This window comes from Lithobates pipiens, unplaced genomic scaffold (assembly GCF_037356315.1).
Source record: "Lithobates pipiens isolate NorthernLeopardFrog02 unplaced genomic scaffold, aLitPip1_a1.2 Scaffold_23, whole genome shotgun sequence".
Lineage (NCBI taxonomy): Eukaryota > Metazoa > Chordata > Amphibia > Anura > Ranidae > Lithobates > Lithobates pipiens.
This window is the reverse complement of record NW_027507785.1, coordinates 63,815,376-63,834,216: the sequence shown is the minus strand read 5'-3', so window position 1 is coordinate 63,834,216 and position 18,841 is coordinate 63,815,376. Positions and strand designations below refer to the sequence as shown.

The window sequence follows — 18,841 nt, the reverse complement described above, 5'->3', positions numbered from 1 at the left end:
TGGAGGAAAGGAGATTATGATGTTCAGCTGTCCCTCCTCCAATCACAGCAAGCCTTGCATTTAGTGAAATGAATACAAGGTAACGTGCTTTCTATAAAGATTTAAGAACAGATCATTCTCCTAATATGCTATTCTCCCCTCTGGACTGTAGTGCAGCCCCAGCATTCCCCATCTCCACGTGCCTTCAAGCAGGTCAAGTTTATTACCAGAGTGCCTTAAAAAGGGATAAAAAAATAAAAATAAAAAAAAAATAAAAAAAAGGTGCTTTATTATGCAGTTTGTATATTTAAACTGTGGCCACCATTGCACCTCATTGTTTGCTGCTACATTTGATGGGTCAGGACAATGGTTATAGAGGAGCCATGGAGTGTGACTACGCCAGCTAAGGTCACAGTTTGACTAAAAAAAAAAAAATAAAAAAAATAAAAATAAAAAAAGACAGCTTACCGCATGGGTTTGTTTTAAAACAAAGGCCATCACCGTAGGGTTACCTTTATTAGCCAGAAATGCCTCTTTTGTGCACCCCTCTGATCTTAGTTTCACTTTTTAATTAAGGTCTTGACTTCCACAACTGGGGCTAAGATAGGCCTCCTGGAACAGAGCACCATACACCCACATTGTTTCTGTCCACCCCGAGATTTATAGGATAAATGGGTTAAGACAGGGGTCTCCAAACTTTTCAAATAAAGGGCTAGTTTACCATCCTTCAGATTTTAGAGGGGCCGAAATGTGGGCAGTGGGGGTAGAAAATGTGCCAGGCTCTGCATCAGGGAGAATAAACCTGGCGTCCGTGGGAGGAATAGCGCCCCATCACTGGCCTCCGTGGGAGGAATAGCGCCCCATCACTGGCCTCCGTGGGAGGAATAGCGCCCCATCACTGGCCTCCGTGGGAGGAATAGCGCCCCCATCAGTGTCGGGAATTTATGCCCCATTGTAGTTGTCAGTGGAAGGAATAGTGCCCCATCACTGGGGTTAGTCAGAAGAATAGTGCCTCAAGGGCTGGATAAAGGCTAGCAAAGGGTCGCATCTGGCCCTTGGACCGCAGTTTGGAAACCACTGGGTTAAGAGGTAGGCAAGGTTTAGCTCTGGGGGAAGGACTTATCCCCTTTGTGGCCAGGGGTCATTGAAACATAGATCCTCAGTTAACATGGACTAATTTATATCCTAAATTGAAAAAGGACATATAAAAGCTTTCATACTCATACACAACAAAACCCTGCTCTGTTTTTAAATTATAGGCCAACAAACGTGCAAGAACAAAAAATAAATAAAAAATTTCTTCAACTTTTAGTTCAATTTTTTTTTTAATACTCTAATTGTTTATGACAATTGTGGTATTAAACAGATAAACACTGCCACCTACAGAGGCTACAGCGGTATCGACCGATTTATTTTTGTTAGCGATTCCTCCAACGTGTATAAGATCACCATGTTATAGATTACATAATCACATGATTAGGAACCACTCTGACTTGTAGTCAGGACATGAGCTGTCAGTGACAGCCAGGACTGAGAGCTAGCAGCTGTGCAAAGCGTTGTCCGCTTGCTCTGAAAAGGCAGGCTGTTTTCTCAGTGTGGGGAATCAGGATGAGGAATTCCAACATACAGATTACGTGATGGTCAGGAAACTGGAGCTCTACAATAATAATGTGAAACCAAGATCAGAGAGGCACACAGGGGAGTAGTACCTTCTCACACAGGACATTAGGCAGTTTACTTTAAGCAGTTTAAAAACATATTGACTTGTTCATTTTCACGTTCAACTGACCCTTAATAGTACTCAAAAAATAAATTAAAGTTAAAGAATGACACATATGGGGAACTATATGCAAGCATTTAGAAACCTTGGTAGTCCATTTATTATTATTAAAATTGTTCCTGCTACCATCATGACAGCATTTACTTTAAGCATCACTTCAACCAACATACATTTGGTAGGTCCTCACCAACAATTCTTTTTTAATTTTTTTTCTTTTTTTATATGTATTGTGATGGCTCAAGCTGCTTGAGGCAATATGCTACTGCAGCAAAATGGCCGATTCCCGCAGCCTCATTTTGCTCACGTGTAAAAATGTTCAACGTTAACGTCTTTCAAAGTTAACTATCGCTAAAAGCAGACATGTCCTCATATAAAAAAATAAAAAAAAAATTTGTAGAAGATTAGGACGTTTTTGACTAAAGTGCCACAGCGTGGCCATTCTTTAAAAAGTCCAAAGTTCACAGCGCAGGATTTCGGCAATAAATATAAAAAACAAAAACCATATCTTCCATCTTTTTTCCCCCTCAAGTTAAAAGGTGTTTTAAAGGCTCCAGGCCCCTGCACACCCTCTCATTGCACGTTCAATGTATCTGCAAGTAATGCGGAATGCTGTAGTTGAAGAGTAGAAAGTCCATCTTGTACAAATTGAAGAGACGCCGTTGGTAGAAGCGGTTGATGCCTTTGAAGAACTGTGCCGTCATGCCATCGGTGGTCCGCGTGGTTTTGGAAGAAGACGGAAACTTTATGGAGTCACCTACACCAATGAGCTGAAGAAGATATCTGGCATCTTCCTCCAAAGTTTCGTATTTTCCTATCACGTCATACTGGACAATGCACGGGTGGCACAAAGAATGGACCCGTTCCCAGTGCTCATTAAATGGCTCCTCTCTCTGAGTCTGGGGGTCAACCAGGTAATAAAGGAACTCTTCAAAAGTGACATCATCCCCCCGCTCAAGTGCCTCAAGTGAAGGATCCCTGCGATGGCGCTCTATGATCTTGGTGCCGTACCGCTTGTGGAAAGCCGTGTTGTAGGTCCGAGTAAACTTGTTCCTGTAGGCCGAAACCAGCCTCTCGAAAGGCTCCCTTACAAAGATGAACTTGAGGTAGTTCCGCAGGCGGTAATTGATCTCCGGGGTGCTGAACTCTGAGAGAGTGCGGAGGTTTGACGGAATGTGGGCCTCGTTGGCTGGAATGACGGCAGGGTCATTATATTTGCCTTGGCCATTAAGGACCATCATGACCCTCTTCCAGTTGGTGCAGGCCACCTTAGGCACATAGCAATAGATCAACCCATGGGAGTCGTCCACGACCAGGTGTTTGAGGTCCTCCGCAGTCAGGACTCGGCGTTTCCTGGTGTACGTCTTGCAGGCGCTGGCCAGCAGCTCCCGCCGGTTTTGGTGTGTAGCTTGGATCGACGAGGGTTCAAACTGGAAAGGACGAGAAAAAATAAATAAAAAATACATTTTTTTATAGACTGTAAAAATCAATATGCAACGATTACAACTCCATGATATACTAGGCTGGTGATAATGAGGTTTGTAATCTTTTAAAATCTGCAGCTTATTAAAATAATACCTGGTCATCCTGCAATGTTTGTTCAGGTGCGTCATGTTAGATACCACACTTGAAATGTGTTTGCCCTTAGAGTCTATTCACACCTGAGTGTTCGGTGAATGAAAAGCACATTTCAAAAACACGCGAAAAACACGCGTTGCACTTGCATTCATTGTTAATGGCACCCCAAACAGGGCAAGCAGACATGTATTCTTCCACACATTAAACACAGTTAAATAAAAAAAATAAATGTATGAAGCTTGATGCTCAAAAAGCTTCATTGATATAGCGAACCATGTATATATGCAAGCAGGCAAAAACCCAGCAGGATTTTGCACACAGTTTTAAAACGTCTAGGTGTGAAAAAAAAAAAAACACTGGGGGAAGGGAAGTTGTGAGGGGTAGGGGGGGAGGGGATGGTATTGTTTTGGGGAAGGGACCACTGCCACACAAGTTTTTGGCCTACAGCAGAAGCACGTCTTCCTCTGATAAAATCAAGCTAACAAATTACACACAATGAAGATTCATCCAACATATACATACAGGTCTCCAAAGAAATATAATATAAATATATAAATATATATATATATATATATATATATATATATATAAACACGTTACCATTTTTATTAGGTAAATCCATTTCTAAATAGAGGTGAACCGAATGGAAATTTTGGCGTCGAAACAGAAACCCAAAAAAATGCAGGATGCACTTGGCAGAAAACCAAAACTGACAGTTTATGTTTATTATATGTGTATAAAATTGTACTATATTCAACTTTTTAATATCATCAATTTAAATGAATATGTCGGCCATTGTTGGCACCTTTTAGCGCAAGAAAAGTTCAAGAAAAATGAATCCCTTTAAATTCTATCTTCACTTTTTGAAATTCTGTCTTCACACTGGTCCGTTGGGCTTCCATTGTGTTAAAAATGTAGCTTTCTGCATTCTTGGTAAGAAGAAAAAAAAAAAAAAAAAAAAAAAAAAGTACCTCCCAGTTCAAATGCATTGAAAATGCAGCAAAAACGCATCATTAACGCACCCGTGTTAAGTTTTTGATGCGGTTGAGTCACATGACCTAAAAAAAAAAAAAAAAAAAACACAAACACACACCATAAGCAGTAACATCTGCCCAAAATCACAGCAAAAATCGCTGTGAATTTGCGGTAAAATCACAGTGCAATTTCAGTCCCTTTTTCTCTTATCGGCCGCATGCCGAGAACACCATTTTCGGCTGAAATTTCGGTGCATCTCTATTTCTAAAGGTGCCACTGACATTAAATTTTCACCACGTCGGTAAAAACCCATGCAATCCGTACATACCAAGGAACCAAAACAAATAAGTCCAGAAATTAACCGGTTCCAGACGACCTTCCGTACATTTATTGCGGCAAGGAGGCCCAGCTGCGCGAACCGATGTACGTTGTTTCGTGCAGTAGCTCTGGGGGCGCGACAGTGCATATTTTTAGCCAGTTGTATGGCTGAACTCGCATTGGATTAGCAGGGAAAACACACTAAAATCGGATCTCATGGATGTTCTCACCTATGCTATCCAATTCTTGTTCGAGCTCACAGTTCGCACTGCAATCTGTGAACTGATCTGCGGGTGTCTAACAACGTATTGACACCCGCAGCAGTTTGCAGAAGGCAGTGTGAACTGCCTGTGAGAGCAGAGTGATGTGGGAACCAGCGCTGTAATCTCGCTGGTTCCTGCATCACATCAGCGTGAACCCAGGCTAATGTACAGGTTGCCACTGCAAGAGATATTCAGAGACTGCAGACATGAATGGGCTGAAATTGCACTGCACTTGGGTCACATGTGAATTGCACAGTGCGTTCCTGTGCGATTCATGGTGTGAACCAGTCCTGTGCCTTGGAACCCACACTTTGCTCCACTAACTTGCCTGGGGGGGGGGGGGCAACTAGTTTGGGCAGTGGGAGCATTTATCCACATCTTTTGTTGGGTGCCTAGAGCCACCCTCTTTGTGGCAGACAGCATCTGTTTGATTGATTGGGTGGGGGGGGGGGGGGGTGGCTTTCATATCCAAGTCTCCTTGTAGCACAAGTCCTAAAGTGCTCCCTAGCACATGGTGTCACCTGGTGCGGTAGAACATGGTGTCACCCCCCTGCACTAGAAGGCTAAGGCCTAAGGCGACAGCTTAATTTGCCCAATCTGCCGCCCACACCATGATGTTCCCACCTCTCAACCCTACTGTTGGTATTGCAGTGTTTTTGGGGTGATGTGCCATTTGACTTCCAAACATGGTGTGTGTTATGGCATCCAAAGAGTTCAATTTTGGTCTTATCTATTTTCTCCCAGTATTTCACAGGATTGTCTAAATGTAGCAAACTTTAGATGAGCTTCAACATGTTTTTTTCTTCAGCAATGGAGACTTGCATGGGGAGCGTGCATACAGGCCATGGCGGTTATGTTCATGGCTGGTTTATGATGAAATTATGTTCTTTCCACTTCTGGATTATGGCCACAACAGTGCTCACTGGAACATTCAGAAGTTTAGAAACCCTTCTGTAACAAATGCTATCAGTAGGTTTTAAACAATAAGGTTGCGAAGGTCTTCAAGAGAGCTCTTTGCTTTTACCCATCATGAGAGGTTTCTTGTGCGACACCTTTTTATAGGCCATTAGTTGAGACTGAACCAACTGGTATTAAATTGCACTGACAAGGGGCAGGATTGCCTTCTAATTACTGATAGATTTCAGCTGATGTCTAGGCTTCCATGCCTTTTTGCACCTCCCTTTCTTCAGGTGTATGCATGAGATATAGATTTATATTAAATAGTATTATTAATACTACAAACGCATGACGAATCTCTCACTGAATAAAAAGAGCACTCTAGGAAACGTCACCCACCTGTTCGCTGTCATACAACGCCTGCAGAGGACTTCTCCTGGGCTTCCCTTTCCAGATGGCGGCAGTGACTTGTTCCTCAGCTTAAAGATATGAAAACAGAGAAAACCGCACATTAAAAAGCAAGATCATTAAAGCATCCGTTTTAAACATTATTGCAACTCATAGATGTCATATTTTTATTGAACATATTTCCCTATACAACCACTAGAGGGTGCAGGGCGGAGGGCGAAATCATCTCAGCCTAGGTCAGTGATGGCGAACCTTGGCACCCCAGATGTTTTGGAACTACATTCCCCATGATGTTCAACTGCACTGCAGAGTGCATGAGCATCATGGGAAATGTAGTTCCAAAACATCTGGGGTGCCAAGGTTCGCCATCACTGGCCTAGGTAGTCACTGACTGGAGCTCAAGGATGACATATTAATAGTGGAACTTTTCTGATCATTTATATTGTCGATATCTCAGGAATGTATTCATGTAGACTTGTAAAATTAAAATTAAAATTTATTTAAGAGATCCGTCTTTCCAGCAGACCTGCAGAGTTCCCCAAGGAAAACCCAAACTTTCTCTGCTAAAAAAGTAACAAATATTACAACCTGAACACTGGGGGAGGAGACACTGAGGAAATGCTTCCTCCTGCCTGCAGCAGACTGATGACATTATCTAAGCCTAGGCAAAGTCACTGGAGCTCAAGGATGGCTTTTTAACGATTAAGGCCGGGTTCACACCGCTGCGATGCGGGAACGCCGCGAATCCGCGGCGTTTTCCCGCATCGCATTACTCCCGTCGGCAGTTCACACTGCCCTATGCGGACGGCTGGGAGTGTCAATGATATGTTAATGACACCCCCAGATCCGTCCGCAAATCGCAGTGCGATCTGCCGACTCGCACAGGAATCGGATCGCATGGTGTGAACCCCCATGCGATCCGATTCTGTTGCGGACCAAAAAAAGGGTCCCGTGCGAGTTTTCTGCGGGAGCGATGCGAATTCAGCCATACTATCTGTATGGCTGAACTCGCATCGCTACGGAGATCGGATGTGATTTGCGGTGCGAATCACATCCGGATCTCCCCCCGCAGCAGTGTGAACCCAGCCTAAAGGTGGAGCCTTTCAGGAGGAAAAAAAAAAAATGCCATCACTGTATCATCAAGTTTTTATTTGTGCAAATATATAAAGTTAGGACATCCTGAAGTCCAAACATTATACATCCTTTAAAGGCTCCGTTCACACCTGAGTGATCGGAATTGCTATGATTCTGCATCCCGGGATGCTTGTGTGATGCCATTACTTCCTAATTGCACCCCAATTGTGGAAAAGCTTCTGCTCCTTTTTGGAGCAACAAGCGTTGCACGTTGCGATTTGCCGTGACAGCAACACAATTCATCACACGACAATTGCGGCAAAATCATGCCGCGATTGGGGTGCAGTTAGGAAATAATGGCATCGAACAAGCATCCCGTGATTTCGAAGTGTGTGGGCAGAATTGCAGCGATTCTGCCCACAATTCGGATCACTCAGGTGTGAGCAGAGCCTTAGTTTTGGAGAGAGCGGGGCCCCATTTAGGGGCTTCACCTTCACTTCCTGCCTCAGTGACAAGGACAGAACCACAATGGCAATAAAAGCACACCCTTTAGACTTTGTTCACACCTGAGCAATCTGAATCACGAGCAGAAACGTCAGGATTCCAGCAGAGATTCGAAATCGCGGCAAATTGTGGGACGCTTGTACGATGCCATTTCTTAAATGGCACCCTGATCTGGGCACGATTTAGCTGAAACACCAATTGCAGCAACAAGTGGCACTTATCACTCAAAAAAGGAGGAGGAGCTAATTTTGAGCGACAGCATCACATGTTGTGATTTTGGCGACATTAAACGGTAATGGCATCGCACAAGCGTGCATCGATTAGGATCACGTGTTTGTTTACCAAAAAGATCTGGGCACGATTTAGCGTTATGCTTTATCTCCGATTAAAGCGTTCGTTCCCGACCCACACATATGTGAACCAGTTAGCCTTGAAGTTAAAGAAAAGCAATTCCCTAGAGATGCACTTTAAATTCACAGTGCCGCCATTCATACAACCAATGGAATTTTGCTTTGTGCGGGTTCTTTATTAAACGTTTATTACGCGACAGACGTCAGAGCGGCAGGAACATCCCCTGACAGAATTTCCCAGTCTCCCAATAAAACATTGAGGAGCCTTCATGACAGGACTTTGGGAGAGACACCAATAAGACTTCTAATGTCACAAATCTGAGTTTACCTCATAAAACAAACCATTAAAAAAAAAAGGAATGAAATTTATACTTTACGTTCACATTCTTTCCTACATAAAAACAGGCGCATTCAGTCAATCAGAACGCAGTGTATGGCCCAGTAACCCATAGCTACCAGAGTGGTGTGAGTGGAGCAATCATTTCTTATTGGTTGCCATAGGTTACCGTTCATTTCACTTAGATAAACAAGCCTAATGTGTAGGCCGAACCATGATCACAGAGAGGAGTTCTGATTGTCATTGGTCCATTTCACTCACATGACAAGGCCTAACGTGCAATAAACCACTTTGTAGGCTGAACTAAAGCCCTGTACACGGGCCGAAAAATCGATTCCAATTCTATAGAAGCCAGCCGACACTTGGCCTGTGTGTACAACAGCAGGCCCAACCAAAGCTGGCCAAATGTCCTTCTGTCAAAGGGGCATAACCAAAAAAGGTCTGCTGATCGACATCCGACTGGTGTGTATTGTGGGATAGTCCTCCTGTCAGAACACAACAGCTCAGCAGCGGAGCACAAGTGGTTTCGCCTAGCAGAACTAGGGTTGCCGGTAGCGATGGGCTCTGGCATGTTCTGATCGAGCCCAGGAAGCCGCCACTGCACACCGCCAATCGCAGTCAGTAAGGCATTTCCTCAACGGCAGCTGCACATACACACACTGCCTGTGATTGGCGTCGTGCAGTGCCGGCTCCCTGGTGGGCTTGACCCAAACACGCCCGAGCTTATCGTTAGTTGTTGGTTTCGAATCCCAAACCCGGCAATACCTGCATAGAGTTTATATGTTCTCCCTGCGCTTGCGTGGGTTTCCTTCAGGTACTCTGGTTTCCTACCACACTCCAAAGACATACTGGTAGGTTTAATTGGCTCCACTCTAAATTGACCCTAGTGTTAGATGAGGACCTTAGGATTGCAAGCTCCTTGGAGGACAGGGACTGATGAGAATGTACAATATGTAGTTCCTTCAGGAGTCCTGTGCTGTAAACGGCAGTTCCCGTGCTACTGCACGGGATTGACATCGCGGCTCGGGCCAGTCACACAGCCAGAGTCCGCAAACCCAGGAGAAAGACCGGGTGACGATAGAGTCTGCAGCGGGGACAACGCGGCGCTAGAAGGCTACATTGTCAGGTAATTATACCATAATGTGTTAGTATGTGATGCAACCCCTCCCCCCCCTCCCAAAAAAATAAATAAATAAAAAAAGGAAGAAGCGGGAGGAAGGAAAGGAAAGGAAAGGAAAGGAAAGGAAAGGAAAGGATGAATTGTAAACAGAATGTTAATGAACATAATAGAAAATAATAGAATAGGGAAGAATAGGATAGAAAATAAAAGAATATAATATAGCCATCTTTGGAACCTTCGGAAATCAGCTATATTCATTCCAATTTTATTCCTATTCTAGTCTTTTATTTTCTATTCTATAAAGCAGAAGGAATCATCATCTTTCACATTTGAATTCTGATCATTTATACTTTTTTTATTATTATTACGTAAGGGTCTGGTATGGATCATAAGGGGTGGGGGGACTCCATGCCGTTTTTTTAAATTTGGCATGGTGTTCCCCTTAAGATCCATATTCCTGACCTAAAGAGCTTTGTATGGATTTGGGGGGGGCACGTTTTTGTATTTTTAAGAATTTTTTTTAGTTAATCGGCATGTGTTTATTTTTTTACACCCAGCTGATAATACTTCCATTGTTAAGGACGCGTTGGCCGGCTTCCCGACCTGCTCCTCAATAACCAGCTTTTGTGGAGGGGCCCCCCCACACTGCATCTGAGCAATACCACACATGATACCGCTCCATTCCCTGCCATTAATGATGAGGAAACATTACTCCCACTGATAATTAAAAACCCTGGTGATAAACAACATCTTTTTTAACTCTGGTTTGTGAATTGGACTTACCGCATGTTTTTTTGCAATAATTTACCAGCACATTTTCAATTTTGCATTAAAATGCTGCATAATCATTTTTTTTTTTTTTTTTTTTTTTTTTTTTTTTTAAAGGGAATCGGACTTTTATCACAAGATAATTTATGCAAATTAGGGTCCTTTCACACGGGGCGGATCAGTTCTGATCCGCCCCGTGGATGTCCGTTTGCTCAGCGGGGATCACTCCGCCGATCCCCGCTGAGCAGGGAGATGACAGCTCCGTCTCTGCACACTGCGCAGGGACGGACCTGTCACAGCGCCGCTCTCCCCTATGGGAGATCGGATGACGACGGACCGCAGTGCCCGTCGTCACCCGATCCGATGACGGATGGAAAAATAGCTTTTTCCTCCGTCACACTTTTTCGGATCGGAGCGGGTCGGATGTCAGCGGACATGTCACCGCTGACATCCGACGCTCCATAGAGCTCTATGGAGCACCCGTTCAGGTCCGCCTGAAAAACTGACAGGCAGGGCCTGAACGGGACGTTAGTGTGAAAGGGGCCTAAGTCAAGTGACCAGGTAATCGGATGCGGTAATCTTTACTGAATTTATCCTGAAGACTTGAAATTTTACCTCAGAATTTCAGAAACTAACCCACAAATATAATTATATATATTATATTATATTATATTATATTATATATATATATATATTTTTTTTTTTATTCATCAATGCTGGCATATACGACATAAAGCGGCGTTGTCGCCTGGCTTCGCGTGAGAGCTCGTCACTCGGACCTCCATAAGGATTTAATAAGTAAGTGGGGGGAGGATTGGGGGGAGACGGAGCCGGGGAAAAACTAATCTCCAGTGGTCAGTCAGGAATTCAGACTGAGACTTCCATCTGTTTTTGATTACCTCAGAATGTTGAAGCGCTCAATGTGAAATGACTAGGCAGGATGTATAAGCACTGACATCACCGGGAGTGAAAAAGATGCCGATCGAAGGATGACATCACTACCTTTGCCAAGGCCACCTCCTCTAGAAGTCATCGATCACCATTTGACGCCAAGCAGACAATGCCAAGAATCGTTACAGATCACATAAAATAAAAAAGTGCTGAATTCTTCCTGACCTCTGCAGACGGACATGTCCATCTGAAAATACACCATTATGACCGATACATGGGGCTAGCGTTTACCAGATCTTGTGCGCTACAGATCTGGGGTATGGGTCTGAGCAGAAGACAAGTCTGTGGTAGATTGGACAATATTCCCAATAAGTCAGTCAATCCGATACAGATGGGCCGATTTACTAAAGCAGAAGAGCTTGATTCACTTTTAAGGCTTGTTTACAGATGGGGGGGAGGTTGACGGTGAAAACCCATGGAGGAGCAGTGTTTTTACCACCCCTCAACCAATTCCCCTTTAGCTGGTAAGGCAGAAGCTAAGGGCGTACATATGACATGGCTGTGATTCTTTACCCCACTTGTTTTATTCCTTTGGGCTCATGCACATGGGCAAATAATTGTATGTAGATCTTGCTCCACATGCTACATAAAATCTTGTTCAAAAAGCATATGCATGCAATGTTTGTAGGTGTACAGTGCAAATAAGGACAAATAAGGCTGCTATGGTGCAGGTGGTGCCAACCTTAGTTTCCAAGATGGAGGAGGCCCCCCATCGCCCAATGCTTTGTTTGCAAGCACGCAGGTGGCTCCTGTCATTCATCTTAAGTTGCTAGGACGCAGGTGGCTTCTGTTACTTTTAAGCATCTTAGGCTGCTAGGACACAGGCAACTCCTGCCATTTATCATGTTAGGTTGCTAGGGCGCAGGTGGCTCCTGCCATGTATCATTTTAGGTTGCCAAGACGCAGGTGGCTACTGCCTGTAAAGTGATAAAAAAAAACAAAAAAAAAAAAAAACACACACACCCTTTTAAATAAGAACATACATATCATACTTACCTGCTCTGTGTAATGATTTTGCACAGAGTAGCCCAAATCCCCTTTTTTGGGTCCTCTACCAGCACTCGCTCCTGGCTCCTAATCTTCTCCAAGTGCCACCGTAACAAGCCACTTTCTATGGAGGCACTTGTGCACATTTGTTTCCGAGTCCCGCTCTGTGTCCAGAAACACAAAACAGGATGCTTTGATTGCCAGCAGCAGGAACCAATGGCTCCCGTTGTCTCTCGCCCACTGAGGAGGCAGAGACAAGGGAGAGCAGCTGCTCTCGTGGATCATGATCGGGCTCAGGCAAGTATTATCTGAGGGCCTTTGGGGGAAGGGGGGGGGGAGCTGCATTCTGAAGGTATTTTTCCTTCATGGAATGCGTGAAGGTAAAAAAACCTTCAGCCTTTGGAAACACTTTAAAGAGGAGTCCAACGATTTTTATTTTTTAAAAGTCAGCAGCTACAAATACTGCAGCTGCTGACTTTTAAAATATGGACACTTACATGTCCAGGGCGCCCGCGATATCAGCACCCAACGCCGATCCGCTCCCCGGCTCTCGGTAAGGGAATCAGGAAGTGAAGCCTTGTGGCTTCACTTCCTGGTTCCCTACTGCGCATGCATGATTCGCGCTGAACGTTCCCACTGGTCCCTGCTGTCTCCAGGGACCTGTGTGTGTCCCAGAAGACAGCGGGGGGGGAAGTGGCGTAGGTATCTATGAAGCTTTGAACCCGCTACCTGTCCCCAGCTTACAATTAAGGATGAGCCGAACACCCCCCGGTTCGGTTCGAACCTGCGAACAGACCTAAACTTCGTGTGAACTTTAGAACCCTAATAAAGTCTATGAGACTCGAACGTTCAAAATCTAAAGTGCTAATTTTAAAGGCTAATATGCAAGTTACTGTCCTAAAAAGTGTTTGGGGACCTGGGTCCTGCCCCAGGGGACATGTATCAATGCAAAAAAAAAATAAAAAGTTTTGAAAACTACAGTTTTTCAGGAGCAGTGATTTTAATAATGATTAAAGTGAAACAATAAAAGTGTAATATTCCTTTAAATTTCGTACCTGGGGGGGTGTCTATAGTATGCCCGTGAAGGGGCGCATGTTTCCCATGCTTAGAAATGTCCCTGCACAAACTGTCATTTCTGAAGGAAAAAAAGTAATTTAAAATCACTCGCTGCTATAATGAATTGTCGGTTCCCGTAATACAGAGAACACTCATTGAAATCATTGATTTAAAAAAAAAAAAAAAAAAACCCCACACAACACACATGGGGTTCCCCCAAATTCAATTAACCACTTGCCGCCCGCCCTATAGCAAATAGACGGCGGCAAAGTGGTTTCATAATCCTGACCGGACGTCATATGACGTGATCAGGATTATAAAAGCTGCACGCCCCCGGGGGCGCACATCGCGGCGATCGTTGTTGCGGGGTGTCAGTCTGACACCCGGCAACTACGATCTCGGTAAAGAGTCTCCGACGGAGACTCTTTACCACGTGATCAGCCGTGTCCAATCACGGCTGATCACAGTGTAAATAGGAAAAGCCGGTGATCGGCTTTTCCTCACTCGTGTCTGTCAGACGCGAGTAGAGGAGAGCCGATCGGCTGCTCCTCTGACAGGGGGGGGGGTCTGTGCTGATCGATTATCAGCACAGCCACCCCCCCCGAGGATGCCCACACTGGACCACCAGGGACACCACCAGACCACCAGGGATGCCAAGGACAAGGTATGCCACCCTAGACCACCAGGGATTGCAGTCAGTGCCACAATGGATGCCAATCAGTGCCCATAATGGATGCCAATCAGTGCCCACAATGGGCAACACTGATTGGCATCCATTAGTACATTATAATACAATGCCGCCTATCAGTTCCCATCTGTGCCGCCTATCAGTGCCTACCCATGCCCACCTGTGCCGCCTAACCCATGCCCACCCATGCCAATCTGTGTCCATCAATGCCACCTCATCGGTGCCCATCAGTGCCGCTTTATCATTGCCCATCAGTGTGACCCCATCAGTGCCCATCAGTGAAGGAGAAAAAAACTTACTTATTTGCAAAGTTTTGAAACTGAAACAAAAAAAAAACATTTTTTTTTTTAAATTTTTGGTATTTTTTTATTTGTTTAGCAAAAAATAAAAACCACAGAGGTGATCAAATACCACCAAAAGAAAGCTCTATTTGTGGGAAAAAAAATGATAAAAATTTTTATTTGGGTACAGTGTAGCAAGACCGCGCAATTGTCATTCAAAGTGCGACAGCGCTGAAAGCTCAAAATTGGTCTGGGCAGGAAGGTGTTTAAGTGCCTGGTATTGAAGTGGTTAAATTACCAGGCCCTTCAGGTCTGGGATGGATATTAAGGGGAACCCCGCGTCAAAAATAAAAATAAAAATAAAAAAAATTGACGTGGGGTTCCCCCCTAAATATCTATACCAGACCCTTTATCCGAGCACGCAAACCTGGCAGGCCGCAGGAAAAGAAGGCGGGGGGGGGGGGCGAGAGAGTGCTTTACCCCGATCGGAGATGCATTGTGTCCGAGCAACACACAGCACCACGGCTCCTGGGACACGCATGAGCGGCTTGTTCTGAAGGACGTCATATGAACATACGAGTCAGAACAATGTAACCACCTGGCAAATAGGCAATTAAAGAGGAAGTAACCTTTGCAGACAGCCACCTATAGGTTAGCTTTGTTCTAGGCTTACCTATAGGTAGTGTAAAATATCTCCTAAACCTGTACTGTTTAGGAGATATTTAGTATACATGGGCAATGACGGTGGGTCAGGCAGGTAAGGTAGGTCAGTGCGCGTTAGGTAGGCAACACGCCCCTGTTTTGTTTTTTTTGCCACCTAGTAATGCCCCTGCTTTGTTCTAAATAAGCATTTCATAATGAGCTAGCATGTAATGCCTACCAGCTCATTATGACTTTGCCTTACAGGTTTTTTTTTTTTACTTTTTTTTTTTTTTTTGGTTTAAAACAGTTTACAACCTCTTGAACACCTTCCCGCCCGGCTGTCATTTTGCCATTTGCTTATTGATGGCTGACAACAGGCACACATCATTTTTGTGGACCGAGTGGTGTCAGCCCTGACCAGTTGCCTTTTGCTAAGCTACTCAAACCCTCCCACTCTCCCATCACCACAACATAGACAAAAATTCTTCTGTAGTTCCAAGTAAACAACCAAGATGGCAAATTAAACTCCCATAGATGGCACAGGGAGTATACGCAGGACAGTTGTACATTTTTTTTTGGCAGGATCACAAATTTTTTTTTTTTTACTTTTTAGGACAGATAACACGTTTTTAATTTAAAACACTAAAAGAAGTCAATTCTTAGGTTCTAAATATTCTCAGAGAGTCGGCTCTTTTTTTTTTTGCTGCCGTCAGCATCAACCAAAGGAAACAGAAGAAGTCAATTGAAATACCTTCCTTGCTCTGTATGGAAATTGTTACATTGTCTCCAGTGAAAATCACAAACATTTTTATACGGCTTCTCTCTTTATTAATGTTTAAAACACAGCGACGGATTCAGACAAAGAAAAAACGGGAGGAAGCCGGACGATACACAGAGCCGCGGAGGTGTCAGACAAAGAGATGAGGATTTAGGAGACGAGCTGAACGCATACAGATCCCACAAGAGAACTTTTATGAGAGGATGGAAAAATCACTCCATAGATCAAAGTGGGATCAAGAGGGAGCAAAAACGAACTGCGTAGGCTACAGACGTAAAATGAAGCCGACTTATAGTCAATTATTTCCCCTCTCTGCTTCTAAATACATGTTAAAAGCAAAACTCTAGATACAATGTATTGTTAAAAGTATTGGGATGCCTGCCTTTACATCATGGGTGCTCAACCTGTGGTGCTCCAGCTGTTGCGGAACTACAAGTCCCATGAGGCATTGCAAGCTGCTGACAATTACAAGCATGACTCAACGGCAGAGGCATGATGGGACGTGTAGTTCAACAGCTGGAGGGCCACATGAACTTTAATAGCATCCCAGTCTAAGTCCGTAGGATTCAATATTGAGTTGGCCCACCCTTTGCAGCATCAGAAGGCCGTCCACAAGGTTTAGGAGTGTGTCTATGGGAAGGTTTGATCATTCTTCCAGAAGTTCATTTGTCAGGTCAGGCACTGATGTTGGACAAGAAGGCCTGGCTCGCAGTCTCCGCTCCAAATCATCCCAAAGGTGTTCTATTGGGTTGAGGTCAGGACTCTGTACAGGCCAGTCAAGTTCCTCCACCCCAAACGCACTCATCCATGTCTTGATGGGCCTTGTGCACTGGTGTGCATTCGTGTTGGAACAGGAAGGGACCCCAAACTGTTCCCACAAAGTTGTGAGCTTGAAATTGTCCAAAACGTCTTGGTATGCTGATGCCTTAAGGAGTTCCCTTCACTGGAACTAAGGGGCCAAGCCCATCCCCTGAAAAACAACCCCACATCACAATCCCCCCTCCACCAAATGATTTGGACCAGTGCACAAAGCAAGGTCCATAAATACATGGATGAGCAAGTTTGGGGTGGAGGAACTTGACTGACCTCAACCCGATAGAAGAACACCTTTGGGATGAATTAGAGCGGAAACTGCAAGCCAGGCCTTCTTGTCCAACATCAGCGCTTGACCTCACAAATGCGCTTTTGGAAAAATGATCAAACATTCCCATAGACACTCCTAAACCTTGTGGACGGCCTTCCCAGAAGAGTTGAAGCTGTTATAGCTGCAAAGGGTGGGCCAACTCAATATTGAACCCTAGTTAATGTATGTGTAAAGTAGGGTTGCCACCTTTTCTTCAAGTCAAACCCGAACACTTTTGTGGTGCACAGCAATTTTTTGTATAAACTATACATATATTTTGCTACTAAATAACATTTCTAATCATATGAAGTTAACAACAAGAGTCCCCCCTTTACATCAGAGTCCACAGAGTTCCCCTTTTACATCTGAACTCGCAGAGTTCCCTTTCACTGTAAGGGGGGACTCTGCAGACTCTGATGTAAGGGAGACCTCTGCGGCTTCTAACATAAGGGATGCATTGGGAACCCTGATTTAAGGGTGAACACTGAGAACTCTGATGTACGAAGAGGACTCTAACATAAGGAGAAACACTATGGTCGCTGGTGTAAAAGGGGAACTCTGATCTAAAGGGTGCTCTGAGAACCCTAATTTGCCTTACTGTACTTACTAAGAGGCAAGAGAGAGAAGGGGGGAGACTTCAGTCACAGACAGGGATGGATGGATGGTGAGCCCACTCACCCCTTAGCAGTCAGCACCAGATGGATCTGAGGCTGCTGGACTTCAAATTTCTGGCTCCCACTTTCCCTTTCTGAGGCACAGCGCCGGGGATTGGAGTGTGGGCAGACACAGAGGGGTAGGGGTGGAGTGGAATAGGTGCAGATCGAGCCCTCTTTCCTCTCCCATCTGTATGTGTTGGGGGGGGGGGGGAGGGGGTGGTTTTTTTAGTGCTGGCTTTAGGGGCCGTGAAAGAGTGTAACAGACACTCTCAGCTGAGACAACCACTGCCAGCAATCCTGCTGAAAAGCCATAGTCCAGTCTAAATAATGTGTCCGGGTTTCAGATAGTCTGAAACCCGGACACATGAACCCAAACCCGAACTGTCCGGGTGAATCCTGGACAGGTGGCAACCCTAGTGTAAAGGCAGGTGTCCCAATACTTTTGGTAATATAGTGTATAAAATGAATATCCCATCAAAATAAAACATCAAGCTTTTGCTACAAATAGTCATCTTCAATCCAGAGTCATCCTTCGCAGGACTTTTTTTCTGCCACTAGATATTTAGTCTGATGGCCAGCATAATTGAATCCACTTCCTCGTCTGAACCCAGGTCACCGTAGACCCGCCCCCTGCCTGTGACTGGACAGTGAAAGGAGAAGCAGCACACAGTGATGCACTCACCTCTGTCACTTTGCCTTCTCCTCTTATGAGCATGCTTGTTGCCAGCACATGATCTGATAGGGCTGGCTGATCAGATGCCAGCCTGCCATACAAGAACTTCAAGAGGCTGATAACAGGTCAGGTTTAGGTGCTTACATAAAAAAAAATAAAAAAAAATAAAAAAAAAGTGCATTTAGGGCTTGTTCACTTGGAACTGCATTGGAAATCACACAGGAACGATGGGGGAGGGATCCCTGTGCGATTCACATGCAGCTCTGTGTAGTGCGCATTACCATGGCACAGAAGTGCGGATCCAGCCTACAAAAAAGCCTTAATAGAAGCTCGACTGTTCCAAAGTGTTTAAACGCAACAGAACATCCAGACGCTGTGAAATTCGTTTATAATTATGGGCGAGCGGAAAGATTTTGGCTACATTGATTTAGCTGCAATAAATAAATAAATAAATAAATAAAATAAAAAACACCACACACACACACACACACACACACGACTCGTTTTACTGGCTGAGCAGTTTTGCGGAAACAAAAACGCTGTAGAATGCACCCAAGCTAAAAAAAAAAATAATAATAAATACTTTTGTACTTTGTTCTTGTGTATTTAATGGATAATTGCGAACTGGCACACATTTTAATTTGCCTTCTTTATGCTT

General features: G+C 44.4%; 1 protein-coding gene across 1 annotated transcript in view; it reads right to left on the bottom strand.

The window, feature by feature from the left end:
* Nucleotides 1-1,827: 1,827 nt before the first annotated feature.
* Nucleotides 1,828-18,841, bottom strand: part of CHST13 (carbohydrate sulfotransferase 13) — a 51,834-nt gene continuing 34,820 nt past the window's right edge. The window contains exons 2-3 of the mRNA XM_077451744.1: nucleotides 6,187-6,266; nucleotides 1,828-3,186 (exon numbers count right to left, since the gene is read on the bottom strand). Coding sequence (XP_077307870.1) covers nucleotides 2,341-3,186; nucleotides 6,187-6,266 — 926 coding nt within the window. The 3' untranslated portion in view covers nucleotides 1,828-2,340. The remainder of the gene's footprint in view (nucleotides 3,187-6,186; nucleotides 6,267-18,841) is intronic.